At 40.0% G+C, this 15,398-nt stretch overlaps 2 protein-coding genes across 3 annotated transcripts; both read left to right on the forward strand.

The window, feature by feature from the left end:
- The first annotated feature begins 1,557 nt into the window (after window positions 1-1,557).
- LOC112553670 lies at window positions 1,558-14,590 on the forward strand. 2 transcript variants are annotated; one of them, XM_025221043.1, is made up of 8 exons: window positions 1,558-1,606; window positions 8,351-9,088; window positions 9,947-10,259; window positions 10,693-10,889; window positions 11,442-12,065; window positions 12,357-12,560; window positions 12,962-13,081; window positions 13,472-14,590. In XM_025221043.1, exons 3-8 carry the CDS (start codon window positions 10,025-10,027, stop codon window positions 14,192-14,194), a joined length of 2,103 nt encoding a protein of 700 aa, XP_025076828.1. In that variant the 5' UTR covers window positions 1,558-1,606; window positions 8,351-9,088; window positions 9,947-10,024; the 3' UTR covers window positions 14,195-14,590. The 2 variants fall into 2 exon arrangements, with proteins under 2 accessions (XP_025076828.1, XP_025076827.1); XM_025221042.1 differs by having other exon boundaries at window positions 10,001-10,259.
- On the forward strand, window positions 2,082-7,779 carry LOC112553672. The gene is made up of 7 exons (XM_025221044.1): window positions 2,082-2,372; window positions 3,277-3,535; window positions 3,968-4,164; window positions 4,755-5,258; window positions 5,550-5,753; window positions 6,154-6,273; window positions 6,665-7,779. The coding sequence occupies exons 2-7, from the start codon at window positions 3,301-3,303 to the stop codon at window positions 7,382-7,384; spliced, it is 1,980 nt and encodes a 659-aa protein (XP_025076829.1). The 5' UTR covers window positions 2,082-2,372; window positions 3,277-3,300; the 3' UTR covers window positions 7,385-7,779.
- Window positions 14,591-15,398: the final 808 nt, after the last annotated feature.

Consider the following 15,398-nt stretch of genomic DNA (forward strand, 5'->3'; position numbering starts at 1 on the left):
CTGGGCATACTATGCACAGAAAAATGTCACAATGGCCACAAGATGTACATGTTACTCACAGTTCTGACACAGGCTGAATATATTTGTATATTTTCCTAATGTTTTTGTTGTTGAGCTCTTTCTGTCATACTGATGTTTGTAGGCATATATCCCAAGAACAGAAAATAGGCGGAGAGGTATTCAGCCAAATCTGGGGGATCAGTATCTGGCAATGAGCTTTACCTAATCATTTGCAAAAATATTTGCATCTCACTAGTTCTTTAAGCCAAAGAAAGAGTAGCTATCTCTGTTCCTGTCCTGTATGACAACTTTAAAATAATAATAATAAGGCTTTCTTTTGTCTGGACTGTACGAGTTTCCAAACTGTTGAAGGATATGCATCAGGTTTAGTTTTTAAGACCTCTACGGGATTTTTTAGAGAAAACTATACTTACTTTTGATTTCTGCAGTCTTGTGAAAACTTGCTTATCTCTATCTGACTTCCGATCAATTATGTATATGAAATGAACATTTGTTCTGCAGTCAATAGTATCTTTATCTTCCATATTACCCGATTTTTTAAATAATAATAAAAAATGAATGAATGCACCTAACTTTCAGCTTTTTCTTTTGAGTTAGCCTTTTCAAACATGGAGATTTTTTTCCTTTTAGGGTACTGATCATATTTTTGGGAAAAAATATTAGTGATTTTAAGGACGTTATAGAAAACACAGTTTTAACTTTCAGTTCATGGATCATTTTTCTAATTTTTTTTTTTCCTTCTCAAGTTCCAAAAGTTTTATTAAAGCTTTTGTGCCCAAATCTTCACAAACACCTCTAAGGCGGCTGGAAAATAATGGCATGGGGTGCCGTGGCCGAGTTTGGAATAACACATTTTAATATTTTGACATAGAATACAGCGCATAGTGAGATGTAGATAAGACAGTCCATTCCCACTTAACAAAAATGTAACACATAGTACTATGTATGATGTCCCTGGATGCAGAAATTTTAATAAAACAGAAATTACTACACAAGCTATAATTATTCGCTGTCCCTGATGACCGGAAAACGCCTATTGTTTTTTTTTTTTTTTTTTTTCTCGCTCTCTCTCTCTGCAGACGATTTCCTTCCATTCTCGAATGATCTTCCTTTGTATCGTCTAAATTCTCATTTAAGTCCCGCACACGCATCGATGTCTTTCACGCTCATTCGTTCTATGGACTTTAACCTCCGTTCAAGGAAGACAACAAACAAGGCAAAAGTACAAACAGCGGAACAAGAAGATTCAAGCCTGACTTGCCCAGAAGCAATGATAAAAAAACCAGATATGACTAAACTAAAAGCACAAGTTGTCATCTCGATCAGTCCTTGTGTGTGGCTGAGAGCTAGACCCTGACAACTGAGGGTCAGAAAATCAAAGCTTTAAGACAAAGTTTTTCTCGAGACTCGTGATGTCCGACAGAGAGCAAAGGACGAACGACTTCGTGCACAGTCCAGTCACCTGCTCGGTGGGAGGATCTGCTCTCTGCTCTCAAAACTCAGAAGCTGGTGTGGTTCAGTCATGTCGTCCGACACGACACCTTGCCGAAGACGGTCCTCCACAGGTACTTTGAAGGCGGTCGACGTGGTCACAAGTGACAGGTGAACACGTGACTAACGTAACTAACGGGACTAACTTGACGGAATGGACTGGCTGTTGACTGGGGGACCTTCTCGAGCGGGGGCTTAAGTTCTGCTGTGTCCCGTAGTGTCTTCCATACGAATAGTACATCCGGATCCGGTGCCAGTTAAAGAATGAAAAAGGAAAAATTCACATAGCGTCTACGTTCGCAGCAATGATCATATAGCCGAGCTCAGGTGACTGGATGCAGAAATGTGAAAATGCATTGACCCTATATTGCAATTTACGCAGCGATTCCTTTTGTAACTGACTCGTACAGTTCTTCCCTAACACCTGATCAGATGGTATACACTGTATAGAGATCCATCAGACATCCTATATGCACTTCAGAATTCAGCCAGGACTAAAATAAAATACTTCTTATCCATATCATTCGGGCATTTCCAGTTACTGAGACGGCGCTGCAGGCGATTACGTGTTGGGACGAGTTGGTCTTGCTTGGATGGAGTTGGGATTGGTGGCTCTGACTCTGATTGGTTCGCGATGTATATGCCTGGCGGGGTTGTTGAATGTTAGGTCAAAGGAGCGACACCTACATCCCGTACATCCGTCATTGCTCTATCTGAGTCTATCATTCCATCGAACAGCTCGACGATGAATTCAGTAGAGAGTCGCGGGTGCAAACAATTACTATGTTTGTTAAGTGGAGAAGACCTGGTGTCACTGAAAGACACGGTAGTGGGACGCCACATCGCTGTGGACGACGACCGTATGTATTTATATTTGTCTCTATCATCTCGCAATGTAGCGCGATTTATCTACTTTCGGTTTCGTTTCACAAAATCCAGAAAGAAGCATTTCAAAGTTTATTGAAATACCATAATTATCACAATACATAATGCAAGGATGTACAATTTTATGTAAACATTTGTTCCACAGGCACTAATTGTAGTAAATTAGTTTCTCACATGTTTTCTACTAAGTCAAAAATAACAAACTTAATTTCTTGATGCCATTCATTATAAAATTGTGTTTTAGAATGAAAATACAGTCAAACCTCGCTACTATGCCACCCCACTACTATGCCACTCTCGGTATTATGCCACTTTTGCTCGGTCCCGACTATAAATTCAATGTAAAATAAATTTACTATGCCACCCCCTCGGTTAGTAGCATAACTGACTTAGAGGCCATAACAAACGGAAATATATATACACACACATATAAGTTGAGTCTTTGAGATTCAGATTTCTGGTATAAACCTTCACAAGGGATTCGAGATCCCCCAAAATAGAGGAGGGTGTCAATAAATGCACTTGTTGCATCACCATATAAAATGCCAACTGTTTCCAAAAACACCATAAGAGATTTGAGGAGGCAGGAGAAGAAATCAAAAGAACAGGTTGCTTTTGTAGCCCGCTTAGAACATAAAAATATAACATTGCAATAACTGACTAATAACTAAAGACTGAAGACAGCAGTGGGTGATGTTTGTTTATATTATTGCTGCTCTGAGGTAAAGGTCAGACCAAGAGACCTCTATTGTTTTGGAAAGGAGAAAACTTGAACTTTGCAATGAAAGTAATAAAACTCGCCTTCCCCGTGTTTTCCCGGCCAAGCCAGGATGGTGGCCTATCGTGGTTACAGGGCTAATTAAAGCTCGCTGTGCCCAGGCAGCAAGTAGCCGCCTCTGATCGATGGCGTCGCGCGCTTGTCGTGAGCAGGCGCCAGCAGGCCACAGCCTTGCTCGGGTACTTGTCTGTGTACAACACCCACATCGCGTCCACCCGTTAGTGGCGTCCTGGAGCACGACGATGACACCAGAAGAGAAGAGGGAGTGTAGATGTCTGCTCCACTATTTAAGTGATGAAGATCTCGCATCTTTGAAAGACACTGTAGTGGGACGAACATTTCCCGTGAAAAACAGGCAGGGTATGTATATTGTCTCTCTCTCCTATATATATATACCATTCACTTACTTTCGGTTTCGTTGAACGAGGAAAAGACGTACTTGTCGACATCTTAAAAAGCAAAGCAATGACAAATTTTTCTACGAGCTGTATGTAACTGAAAGCGAGTCTTTGTTTTTTGGAAGTATTTTAATCACTAGTAAACGAATGAAGTAATTGTCTGGCACCACATCATATCTGTTATCATTTGTATAGAAGGGTACACAACAGTGGCTCTCAGCCATTCTTACTCAAGCCATGACATGCACCAGGCCTTGTTTTAGTAAGCTGGAAGACCCATCCATCAATATGGTCGATAGAAACCTTTTTTTTTAGGTTCTAGTCAAAATCAATGTCTGTTTGTGTGTGTGTGTGTGCGCGTGTGTGAGAGTGTGTGTACCTTTTTTTTTTCCAGATATGATAAAAGTAATCGTACGATGCTCTTCAAGTGCAAAAGAACTACTTCAGCGCAGAAAAATTCGAAGAGAAATTCTTTTCCAATATCTTATATCTAAGTCTATCCTTGTTCCATCAACAACAGAGAAATCTGTCTTCATCAAAAAAGTACTGGCTCTCTGGAAATCTCAGCAATCAGTGTGCAGCAAGCCAAAGGTAAGAATATAGTTGATTCTTCAGTCTTATTTTTTTTAAAGACTGAATGCAGATATAATTTTCAGCTACAAAGATGGCACTCATGTCCAATTTTTTTGTGCTTCATAGTGATAATACTTAAAAAAGTTAATGTTAAACATTTTATCAATGTACAAAAGACATGGATACTAAAAACATTCTTTCTTTAATGTGTGATTAGCTACTAGAGCTCTTTTTCTCCCTACCTCAGTTCCATACCTAAGAACCTCCGAGACAGTTTTTTCAGATCTTACAATCATTTTTGTTTCTTACCTTTGATTGAAAATATGCAAATAAGAATAAAGTTTGAGAAAACACTTAACCATAACGCCAGGGCTAGAAAAGGTAGGTCTCTAGTACTTTCAATATAACCTTATCCTTAAACATCACCTTCTCAGGCAAGTGATGTGGCTATCCAAAATGCTTCTGTCTTATCTTTTTACTATTTAGCTTCTTGTCTACTTATGCTCTTCGGTATTTTGAATGCAATATTCCAGTCATGATATTAGACTTCAGACAAAAGCAAGTACTTTAACATGGTCTTTTGTGTCTACTCTTCATTTATCCTGCAGCCCTCTGCTTCTTACACCTGTATGTCAGCACCTGCTTCACAGAGATCAACATCAGGAACAGCCTCTGCTTCTTACACCTTTCTGGAAACACCTACCTCACAGAGATCAACATCAGGAACAGCCACCGATTCTTACACCTTTCTGGAAACACCTACCTCACAGAGATCAACATCAGGAACAGCCACCGATTCTTACACCTTTCTGGCAACACCTACCTCACAGAGATCAACATCAGGAACAGCCTCTGCCTCTTACACCTTTCTGGCAACACCTACCTCACAGAGATCAACATCAGGAACAGCCTCTGCTTCTTACACCTTTCTGGAAACACCTACCTCACAGAGATCAACATCAGGAACAGCCTCTGCTTCTTACACCTTTCTGGAAACACCTACTTCACAGAGATCAACATCAGGAACAGCTACTGCTTCTAACCAGACACTACAACAAACCCCAGAAAGAAGTTCTATCTATGAGGACACAAAGACTACAAGAACTCTGAAGGTAACACGTTTTATCAAACAGTGCTGGAATACTTCCTCAAAAATAAATTTACTTACAGGAAAATCTTTCTCTTCTGAAAGGAAGTGCCAGCTGTTTCTTTACAAGAGGTCAGCTCAGAAAGTCTCTTGCCTTTATAAAGTTCAGTTTATGTTAATACAATGTTACCTAATACAGATTTTGTTTCATAAATATTTGACTATTCTCAACTTTATGTTTTCTTAACAATAATCTTTAAACGAACGAGTTTTTAATTGTATTTCATTTTGTTTCACTTCCTCATTCGTCTTGCAGCCCATTGCATCTCACACCAGACTGGCATCACCTGCTTCACAGCGTTCAACATCAGGAACAACCACTACATTCAACACACATCTGGCAACATCTACTTCAAGGCGCTCAGCATCTGAAACAGCCACTGTTTCTACCCAGCCATTGCAAGATACCTATCCAAGACGACCTTTCTATGAAGACAGAAAAAATGACAGAATTGCAAAGGTCAAAATTTTTGTCCAGCTGTTCAAAAGCAAACAAATATTTTCCTAGGTTTCACCTACTCCAGAAAGTCTGCTGCATTTTTCTATAACAAACTTTAAGTGACTAAGATGCTTATTATGCCCTCTACCTATTGATAAAGTAATATAATTATAACTGATGGCAAACAGAGGCACATTTTGCCTTTTGCTTAGTACCTAAAGCCTTGGTATGCCTCTATTTACACCACGGAAACTCACTTTTACTCAACATCAGATTTTCACCCAAACTGATGACCAAAATTGTCATAACTCTTTTATAAATTTTACATTCCAGTGATGGTAGAAATTTTAATCAAAAGAAAGATTTTCATTTGGTTTTGCATACTGTTTTGCCTCAATTTGGTCCTGTTTGGACTTCACAGCGCCCTGCATCAATGACAGCCACTGTTTCCATAACAGCCACTATTTCAAACCAGCCGCTGCAGGAGACATCTCCAAAAATAAGTTGCTATGAATACCTACAGAATCAAAGAATTCCCAAGGTAACAGTGCAGCAAGACCAAACTCATTATTTGCTTATAGAGTGGTAAGCCACTGGAAGTCGCTTTCTCCGAGCATAAGATCTGCACCTGAGAGCTTCCAAACAGCTTTTCAAATTTTGTTGAAGCTTTCTCTTTCTTCCTTTGAAAATATGAATGAAATGTGAAATATGAGTAAAGTCAGATACAACCTAACTTTGGAAGTAATGAGAAGATATTTATAGTCAAAAAGATTTGTCAATACTTCCGGTACTAGTTATCCTTAAAAGATCACCATCTTCTCAAGAAATAGTTCTGATAATCCCTGCAACCCCTACCCCTACCATCGTCTAATCTTTTTCAGGCTGTTTCAGCTTTTGTGTTTTACATCATATCCTGTTTTTCTTCTGTTTAGGTCACGGTATCTAACACCACCTGTCTGGCGACATCTGATTTACAGAGACAGGTATCACAAACAGCCAGTGTTTATAACCAGCGCTTGCAAGAGACAAGTATAAGAAATTTCAATGAAGACCACAAGAGTCTGGTTGTGAGTCAATGCCAACCGAACCCATTTAAAAAAGGCCTTGGCGATTTCCATAAAAAAACAGAGAATGAAGTTATGGGGGAAAGTTTCGTCATCTGGTTTTACAAGCTCCTCAATGCTGAAAATCCAGCCATGAATGCCGTGGATGAAGTAGACAAGTTTGGACCTCAACATTTTTGGGATAACTGCACTCTGAGGGTTGTCAGCAGAACAGAAAGTTTCTCAGATGAAACATTCACTGGTAGCTTGCTTGTCTCACAAAGACTGAAAGCTCTTGTCAGAGAGGAACACCTTTTGTTCAACCCTAATGTCAGCAAGGAAGGTGTTCATACAGTCAAAAGTCCATTTGGAATCGTCATGGTAATGGTATGTGGAACTATTCATCAACACAACACCTGTCTCGGCAGCTTTGAACAGGCTTTTGGTCTTGTCCGGGAATCTTTCCAATCCAATAAATGGAAAATTCAGGTCACACACTTGCATGTGGAGAGCTTCCATGTAACCGCTGTTCCAAAATTAAGAAATTCCGTAGAACAGGACTTGCTCGCCATTGCTAGTGAACATGCCCTATGCTTATCTCGAGGCTAGAAAATCTAGGCTTACTTATGAAACTAATCCTTGGTACTTGAAAAATGATAATTTTCGGCAGATTGCTCATTAGCACCATAGTCCTGTGTGAGCAGCTAGGTTCATTATGCCAAAGGAAGTAAATTTCATAAAAGATTATATTTATGCCACTTAGTTCGTCTTGTCTAAAATCAGTCTCTACTACTTTCAGTACTTTGAATGTTTGAGGAATATAGGTAGTTCCATTTAGAAGTATGCATGCATACTTACATTTGCACAAGATGATGGCCAAGTCAGTTCTGAAGCCACAGATATTTATGTATGAACCGATGTGTAATGGTAATTCCCACTAAACAAAAATGTAACATTTTGTTTATTGTCGCTAGATACAGAAATTCCAATAAAGCAAATCACTTAACAAGCTGTAATTATTCTTTGTCACTGATGACGGGAAACTCCTATTGCTTTTTCCTTCTCTCTCTCTCTCTGCAGACGATTTCCTTCCATTCTTGAATGATTTTCCTTTGTATCGTCTAAAGTCTCATTTAAGTCCCGCACACGCTTCGATGTCGTTCACGCTCATTCGTTCTTTCTCCAAGCAAGGAAGACAAAAAAAAAAAACAAAGCAAAAGTACTAACAGTTGAACAGCAAGATTCAAAACCTGACTTGCCCAGAGGCAATGATTAAAAAAAACTGCAGACATGACTAAACTAAAAGCACAAGTTGTCATCTCAGTCCTTGTGTGTGGCTGAGAGCTAGACTCTGACAACTGAGGGTCAGAAAATCAAAGCTTTAAAGACAAAGTTTTTCTCGAGACTCGTGATGTCTGACAGAGAGCAAAGGACGAACGACTTCGTGCGCAGTCCAGTCACCTGCTTGGTGGGAGGATCTGCTCTCTGCTCTCAAAACTCAGAAGCTGGTGTGGTTCAGTCATGTCGTCCGACACGACACCTTGCCGAAGACGGTCCTCCACAGGTACTTTGAAGGTGGTCACAAGTGACAGGTGAACACGTGACTAACGTAACTAACGGGACTAACTTGACGGAATGGACTGGCTGTTGACTGGGGGACCTTCTCGAGCGGGGGCTTAAGTTCTGCTGTGTCCCGTAGTGTCTTCCATTCGAATAGTACATCCGGATCCGGTGCCAGTTAAAGAATGAAAAAGAAAAAATTCACATAACGTCTACGTTCGCAGCAATGATCATATAGCCGAGCTCAGGTGACGATGCAGAAATGTGAAAGTGCATTGACCCTATATTGCAATTTACTCAGCGATTCCTTTTGTAACCGACTCATACAGTTCTTCCCTGATCAGATGGTATATAGAGATCCAACAGACATCTTATTCACTTCGGAATTCAGCTGTGACTAAAATAAAATACGTCTTATCCATATCATTCGGGCATTTCCAGTTACTGAGACGGCTCTACAGGTGATTACGTGTTGGGACGAGTTGGTCTTGCTTGGATGGAGTTGGGATTGGTGGCTCTGACTCTGATTGGTTCGCGATGTATATGCCTGGCGGGGTTGTTGAATGTTAGGTCAAAGGAGCGACACCTACATCACGTACATCCGTCATTGCTCTATCATTGCATCGAACAGCTCGACGATGAATTCAGTAGAGAGTCGCGGGTGCAAACAATTACTATGTTTGTTAAGTGGAGAAGACCTGGTGTCACTGAAAGACACGGTAGTGGGACGCCACATCGCTGTGGACGACGACCGTATGTATTTATATTTGTCTCTATCATCTCGCAATGTAGCGCGATTTATCTACTTTCGGTTTCGTTTCACAAAATCCAGAAAGAAGCATTTCAAAGTTTATTGAAATACCATAATTATCACAATACATAATGCAAGGATGTACAATTTTATGTAAACATTTGTTCCACAGTCACTATATATATAGTTGTAGTAAATTTGTTTCTCACATGTTTTCTACTAAGTCAAAAATAACAAACTTAATTTCTTGATGCCATTCATTATAAAATTGTGTTTTAGAATGAGAATACAGTCAAACCTCGCTACTATGCCACCCCACTACTATGCCACTCTCGCTACTATGCCACTTTTGCTCGGTCCCGACTATAAATTCAATGTAAAATAAATTTACTATGCCACCCCCTCGGTTAGTAGCATAACTGACTTAGAGGCCATAACAAACGGAAATATATATACACACACATATAAGTTGAGTCTTTGAGATTCAGATTTCTGGTATAAACCTTCACAAAGGATTCCAGATCCCCCAAAATAGAGGAGGGTGTCAATAAATGCACTTGTTGCATCACCATATAAAATGCCAACTGTTTCCAAAAACACCATAAGAGATTTGAGGAGGCAGGAGAAGAAATCAAAAGAACAGGCTGCTTTTGTAGCCCGCTTAGCACATAAAAATATAACATTGCAATAACTGACTAATAACTAAAGACTGAAGACAGCAGTGGGTGATGTTTGTTTATATTATTGCTGCTCTGAGGTAAAGGTCAGACCAAGAGACCTCTATTGTTTTGGAAAGTAGAAAACTTGAACTTTGCAATGAAAGTAATAAAACTCGCCTTCCCCGTGTTTTCCCGGCCAAGCCATGATGGTGGCCTATCGTGGGTACAGGGCTAATTAAAGCTCGCTGTGCCCAGGCAGCAATTAGCCGCCTCTGATCGATGGCGTCGCGCGCTTGCCGCGAGGAGGCGCCAGCAGGCCACAGCCTTGCTCGGGTACTTGTCTGTGTACAACACCCACATCGCGTCCACCCGTTAGTGGCGTCCTGGAGCACGACGATGACACCAGAAGAGAAGAGGGAGTGTAGATGTCTGCTCCGCTTTTTAAGTGATGAAGATCTCGTGTCTTTGAAAGACACTGTAGTGGGACGAACATTTCCCGTGAAAAACAGGCAGGGTATGTATATTGTCTCTCTCTCTATATATATATACCATTCACTTACTTTCGGTTTCGTTGAACGAGGAAAAGACGTAATTGTCGACATCTTAAGAAGCAAAGCAATGACAAATTTTTCTACGAGCTGTATGTAACTAAAAGCGAGTCTTTGTTTTTTGGAAAGTATTTTAATCACTAGTAAACGAATGAAGTAATTGTCTGGCACCACATCATATCTGTTATCACTTGTATAGAAGGGTACACAACAGTGGCTCTCAGCCATTCTTACTCAAGCCATGACATGCACCAGGCCTTGTTTTAGTAAGCTGGAAGACCCATCCATCAATATGGTCGATAGAAACCATTTTTTCAGGTTCTAGTCAAAATCAATGTCTGTTTGTGTGTGTGTGTGTGTGTGCGCGTGTGTGAGAGTGTGTGTACCTTTTTTTTTCAGATATGATAAAAGTAATCATACGATGCTCTTCAAGTGCAAAAGAACTACTTCAGCGCAGAAAAATTCGAAGAGAAATTCTTTTCCAATATCTTATATCTAAGTCTATCCTTGTTCCATCAACAACAGAGAAATCTGTCTTCATCAAAAAAGTACTGGCTCTCTGGAAATCTCAGCAATCAGTGTGCAGCAAGCCAAAGGTAAGAATATAGTTGATTCTTCAGTCTTATTTTTTTTAAAGACTGAATGCAGATATAATTTTCAGCTACAAAGATGGCACTCATGTCCAATTTTTTTGTGCTTCATAGTGATAATACTTAAAAAAGTTAATGTTAAACGTTTTATCAATGTACAAAAGACATGGATACTAAAAACATTCTTTCTTTAATGTGTGATTAGCTACTAGAGCTCACTTTCTCCCTACCTCAGTTTCATACCTAAGAACCCTAACCCTAACCCTACGAAATATGCAAATAAGAATAAAGTTTGAGAAAACACTTAACCATAACGCCAGGGCTAGAAAAGGTAGGTCTCTAGAACTTTCAATATAACCTTATCCTTAAACATCACCTTCTCAGGCAAGTGATGTGGCTATCCAAAATGCTTCTGTCTTATCTTTTTACTATTTAGCTTCTTGTCTACTTATGCTCTTCGGTATTTTGAATGCAATATTCCAGTCATGATATTAGACTTCAGACAAAAGCAAGTACTTTAACATGGTCTTTTGTGTCTACTCTTCATTTATCCTGCAGCCCCGTGCTTCTTACACCTGTATGTCAGCACCTGCTTCACAGAGATCAACATCAGGAACAGCCACTGCTTCTAACACCTTTCTGGCAACACCTACCTCACAGAGATCAACATCAGGAACAGCCACTGCTTCTAACACCTTTCTGGCAACACCTACCTCACAGAGATCAACATCAGGAACAGCCACCGATTCTTACACCTTTCTGGCAACACCTACCTCACAGAGATCAACATCAGGAACAGCCACCGATTCTTACACCTTTCTGGCAACACCTACCTCACAGAGATCAACATCAGGAACAGCCTCTGCTTCTTACACCTTTCTGGAAACACCTACCTCACAGAGATCAACATCAGGAACAGCCTCTGCTTCTTACACCTTTCTGGAAACACCTACCTCACAGAGATCAACATCAGGAACAGCCTCTGCTTCTTACACCTTTCTGGAAACACCTACCTCACAGAGATCAACATCAGGAACAGCCTCTGCCTCTTACACCTTTCTGGAAACACCTACCTCACAGAGATCAACATCAGGAACAGCTACTGCTTCTAACCAGACACTACAACAAACCCCAGAAAGAAGTTCTATCTATGAGGACACAAAGACTACAAGAACTCTGAAGGTAACACGTTTTATCAAACAGTGCTGGAATACTTCCTCAAAAATAAATTTACTTACAGGAAAATCTTTCTCTTCTGAAAGGAAGTGCCAGCTGTTTCTTTACAAGAGGTCAGCTCAGAAAGTCTCTTGCCTTTATAAAGTTCAGTTTATGTTAATACAATGTTACCTAATACAGATTTTGTTTCATAAATATTTGACTATTCTCAACTTTATGTTTTCTTAACAATAATCTTTAAACGAACGAGTTTTTAATTGTATTTCATTTTGTTTCACTTCCTCATTCGTCTTGCAGCCCATTGCATCTCACACCAGACTGGCATCACCTGCTTCACAGCGTTCAACATCAGGAACAACCACTACATTCAACACACATCTGGCAACATCTACTTCAAGGCGCTCAGCATCTGAAACAGCCACTGTTTTTACCCAGCCATTGCAAGATACCTATCCAAGACGACCTTTCTATGAAGACAGAAAAAATGACAGAATTGCAAAGGTCAAAATTTTTGTCCAGCTGTTCAAAAGCAAACAAATATTTTCCTAGGTTTCACCTACTCCAGAAAGTCTGCTGCATTTTTCTATAACAAACTTTAAGTGACTAAGATGTTTATTATGCCCTCTACCTATTGATAAAGTAATATAATTATAACTGATGGCAAACAGAGGCACATTTTGCCTTTTGCTTAGTACCTAAAGCCTTGGTATGCCACTATTTACACCACGGAAACTCACTTTTACTCAACATCAGATTTTCACCCAAACTGATGACCAAAATTGTCATAACTCTTTTATAAATTTTACATTCCAGTGATGGTAGAAATTTTAATCAAAAGAAAGATTTTCATTTGGTTTTGCATACTGTTTTGCCTCAATATTGGTCCTGTTTGGACTTCACAGCACCCTGCATCAATGACAGCCACTGTTTCCATAACAGCCACTATTTCAAACCAGCCGCTGCAGGAGACATCTCCAAAAATAAGTTGCTATGAATACCTACAGAATCAAAGAATTCCCAAGGTAACAGTGCAGCAATACCAAACTCATTATTTGCTTATAAGTGGTAAGCCACTGGAAGTCGCTTTCTCCGAGCATAAGATCTGCACCTGAGAGCTTCCAAACAGCTTTTCAAATTTTGTTGAAGCTTTCTCTTTCTTCCTTTGAAAATATGAATGAAATGTGAAATATGAGTAAAGTCAGATACAACCTAACTTTGGAAGTAATGAGAAGATATTTATAGTCAAAAAGATTTGTCAATACTTCCGGTACTAGTTATCCTTAAAAGATCACCATCTTCTCAAGAAATAGTTCTGATAATCCCAGCAACCCCTACCCCTACCATCGTCTAATCTTTTTCAGGCTGTTTCAGCTTTTGTGTTTTACATCATATCCTGTTTTTCTTCTGTTTAGGTCACGGTATCTAACACCACCTGTCTGGCGACATCTGATTTACAGAGACAGGTATCACAAACAGCCAGTGTTTATAACCAGCGCTTGAAAGAGACAAGTATAAGAAATTGCAATGAAGACCACAAGAGTCTGGTTGTGAGTCATTGCCAACCGAACCCATTTAAAAAAGGCCTTGGCGATTTCCATAAAAAAACAGAGAATGAAGTTATGGGGGAAAGTTTTGTCATCTGGTTTTACAAGCTCCTCAATGCTGAAAATCCAGCCATGAATGCCGTGGATGAAGTAGACAAGTTTGGACCTCAACATTTTTGGGATAACTGCACTCTGAGGGTTGTCAGCAGAACAGAAAGTTTCTCAGATGAAACATTCACTGGTAGCATGCTTGTCTCACAAAGACTGAAAGCTCTTGTCAGAGAGAAACACGTACTTTTGTTCAATCCAAATGTCAGCAAGGAAGGTGTTCATACAGTCAAAAGTCCATTTGGAATCGTCATGGTAATGGTATGTGGAACTATTCATCAACACAACACCTGTCTCGGCAGCTTTGAACAGGCTTTTGGTCTTGTCCGGGAATCTTTCCAATCCAATAAATGGAAAATTCAGGTCACACACTTGCATGTGGAGAGCTTCCATGTAACCGCTGTTCCAAAATTAAGAAATTCCGTAGAACAGGACTTGCTCGTCATTGCTAGTGAACATGCCCTATGCTTATCTCGAGGCTAGAAAATCTAGGCTTACTTATGAAACTAATCCTTGGTACTTGAAAAATGATAATTTTCGGCAGATTGCTCATTAGCACCATAGTCCTGTGTGAGCAGCTAGGTTCATTATGCCAAAGGAAGTAAATTTCATAAAAGATTATATTTATGCCACTTAGTTCGTCTTGTCTAAAATCAGTCTCTACTACTTTCAGTACTTTGAATGTTTGAGGAATATAGGTAGTTCCATTTAGAAGTATGCATGCATACTTACATTTGCACAAGATGATGGCCAAGTCAGTTCTGAAGCCACAGATATTTATGTATGTACCGATGTGTAATGGTAATTCCCACTAAACAAAAATGTAACATTTTGTTTATTGTCGCTGGATACAGAAATTCCAATAAAGCAAATCACTTAACAAGCTGTAATTATTCTTTGTCACTGATGACGGGAAACTCCTATTGCTTTTTCCTTCTCTCTCTCTCTCTGCAGACGATTTCCTTCCATTCTTGAATGATTTTCCTTTGTATCGTTTACAGTCTCATTTAAATCCCGCACACGCTTCGATGTCTTTCACGCTCATTCGTTCTTTCTCCAAGCAAGGAAGACAAAAAAACAAAGCAAAAGTACTAACAGTTGAACAGCAAGATTCAAAACCTGACTTGCCCAGAGGCAATGATTAAAAAAAACTGCAGACATGACTAAACTAAAAGCACAAGTTGTCATCTCAGTCCTTGTGTGTGGCTGAGAGCTAGACCCTGACAACTGAGGGTCAGAAAATCAAAGCTTTAAAGACAAAGTTTTTCTCGAGACTCGTGATGTCCGACAGAGAGCAAAGGACAAACGACTTCGTGCGCAGTCTAGTCACCTGCTTGGTGGGAGGATCTGCTCTCTGCTCTCAAAACTCAGAAGCTGGTGTGGTTCAGTCATGTCGTCCGACACGACACCTTGCCGAAAGACGGTCCTCCACAGGTACTTTGAAGGTGGTCTACGTGAAGGTGAACACGTGACTAACGTAACTAACGGGACTAACTTGACGGAATGGACTGGCTGTTGACTGGGGGACCTTCTCGAGCGGGGGCTTAAGTTCTGCTGTGTCCCGTAGTGTCTTCTATTCGAATAGTACATCCGGATCCGGTGCCAGTTAAAGAATGAAAAAGAAAAAATTCACATAACGTCTACGTTCGCAGCAATGATCATATAGCCGAGCTCAGGTGACTGGATG

The sequence above is a fragment of the Pomacea canaliculata genome, linkage group LG13 (assembly GCF_003073045.1).
Source record: "Pomacea canaliculata isolate SZHN2017 linkage group LG13, ASM307304v1, whole genome shotgun sequence".
Classification (NCBI taxonomy): domain Eukaryota; kingdom Metazoa; phylum Mollusca; class Gastropoda; order Architaenioglossa; family Ampullariidae; genus Pomacea; species Pomacea canaliculata.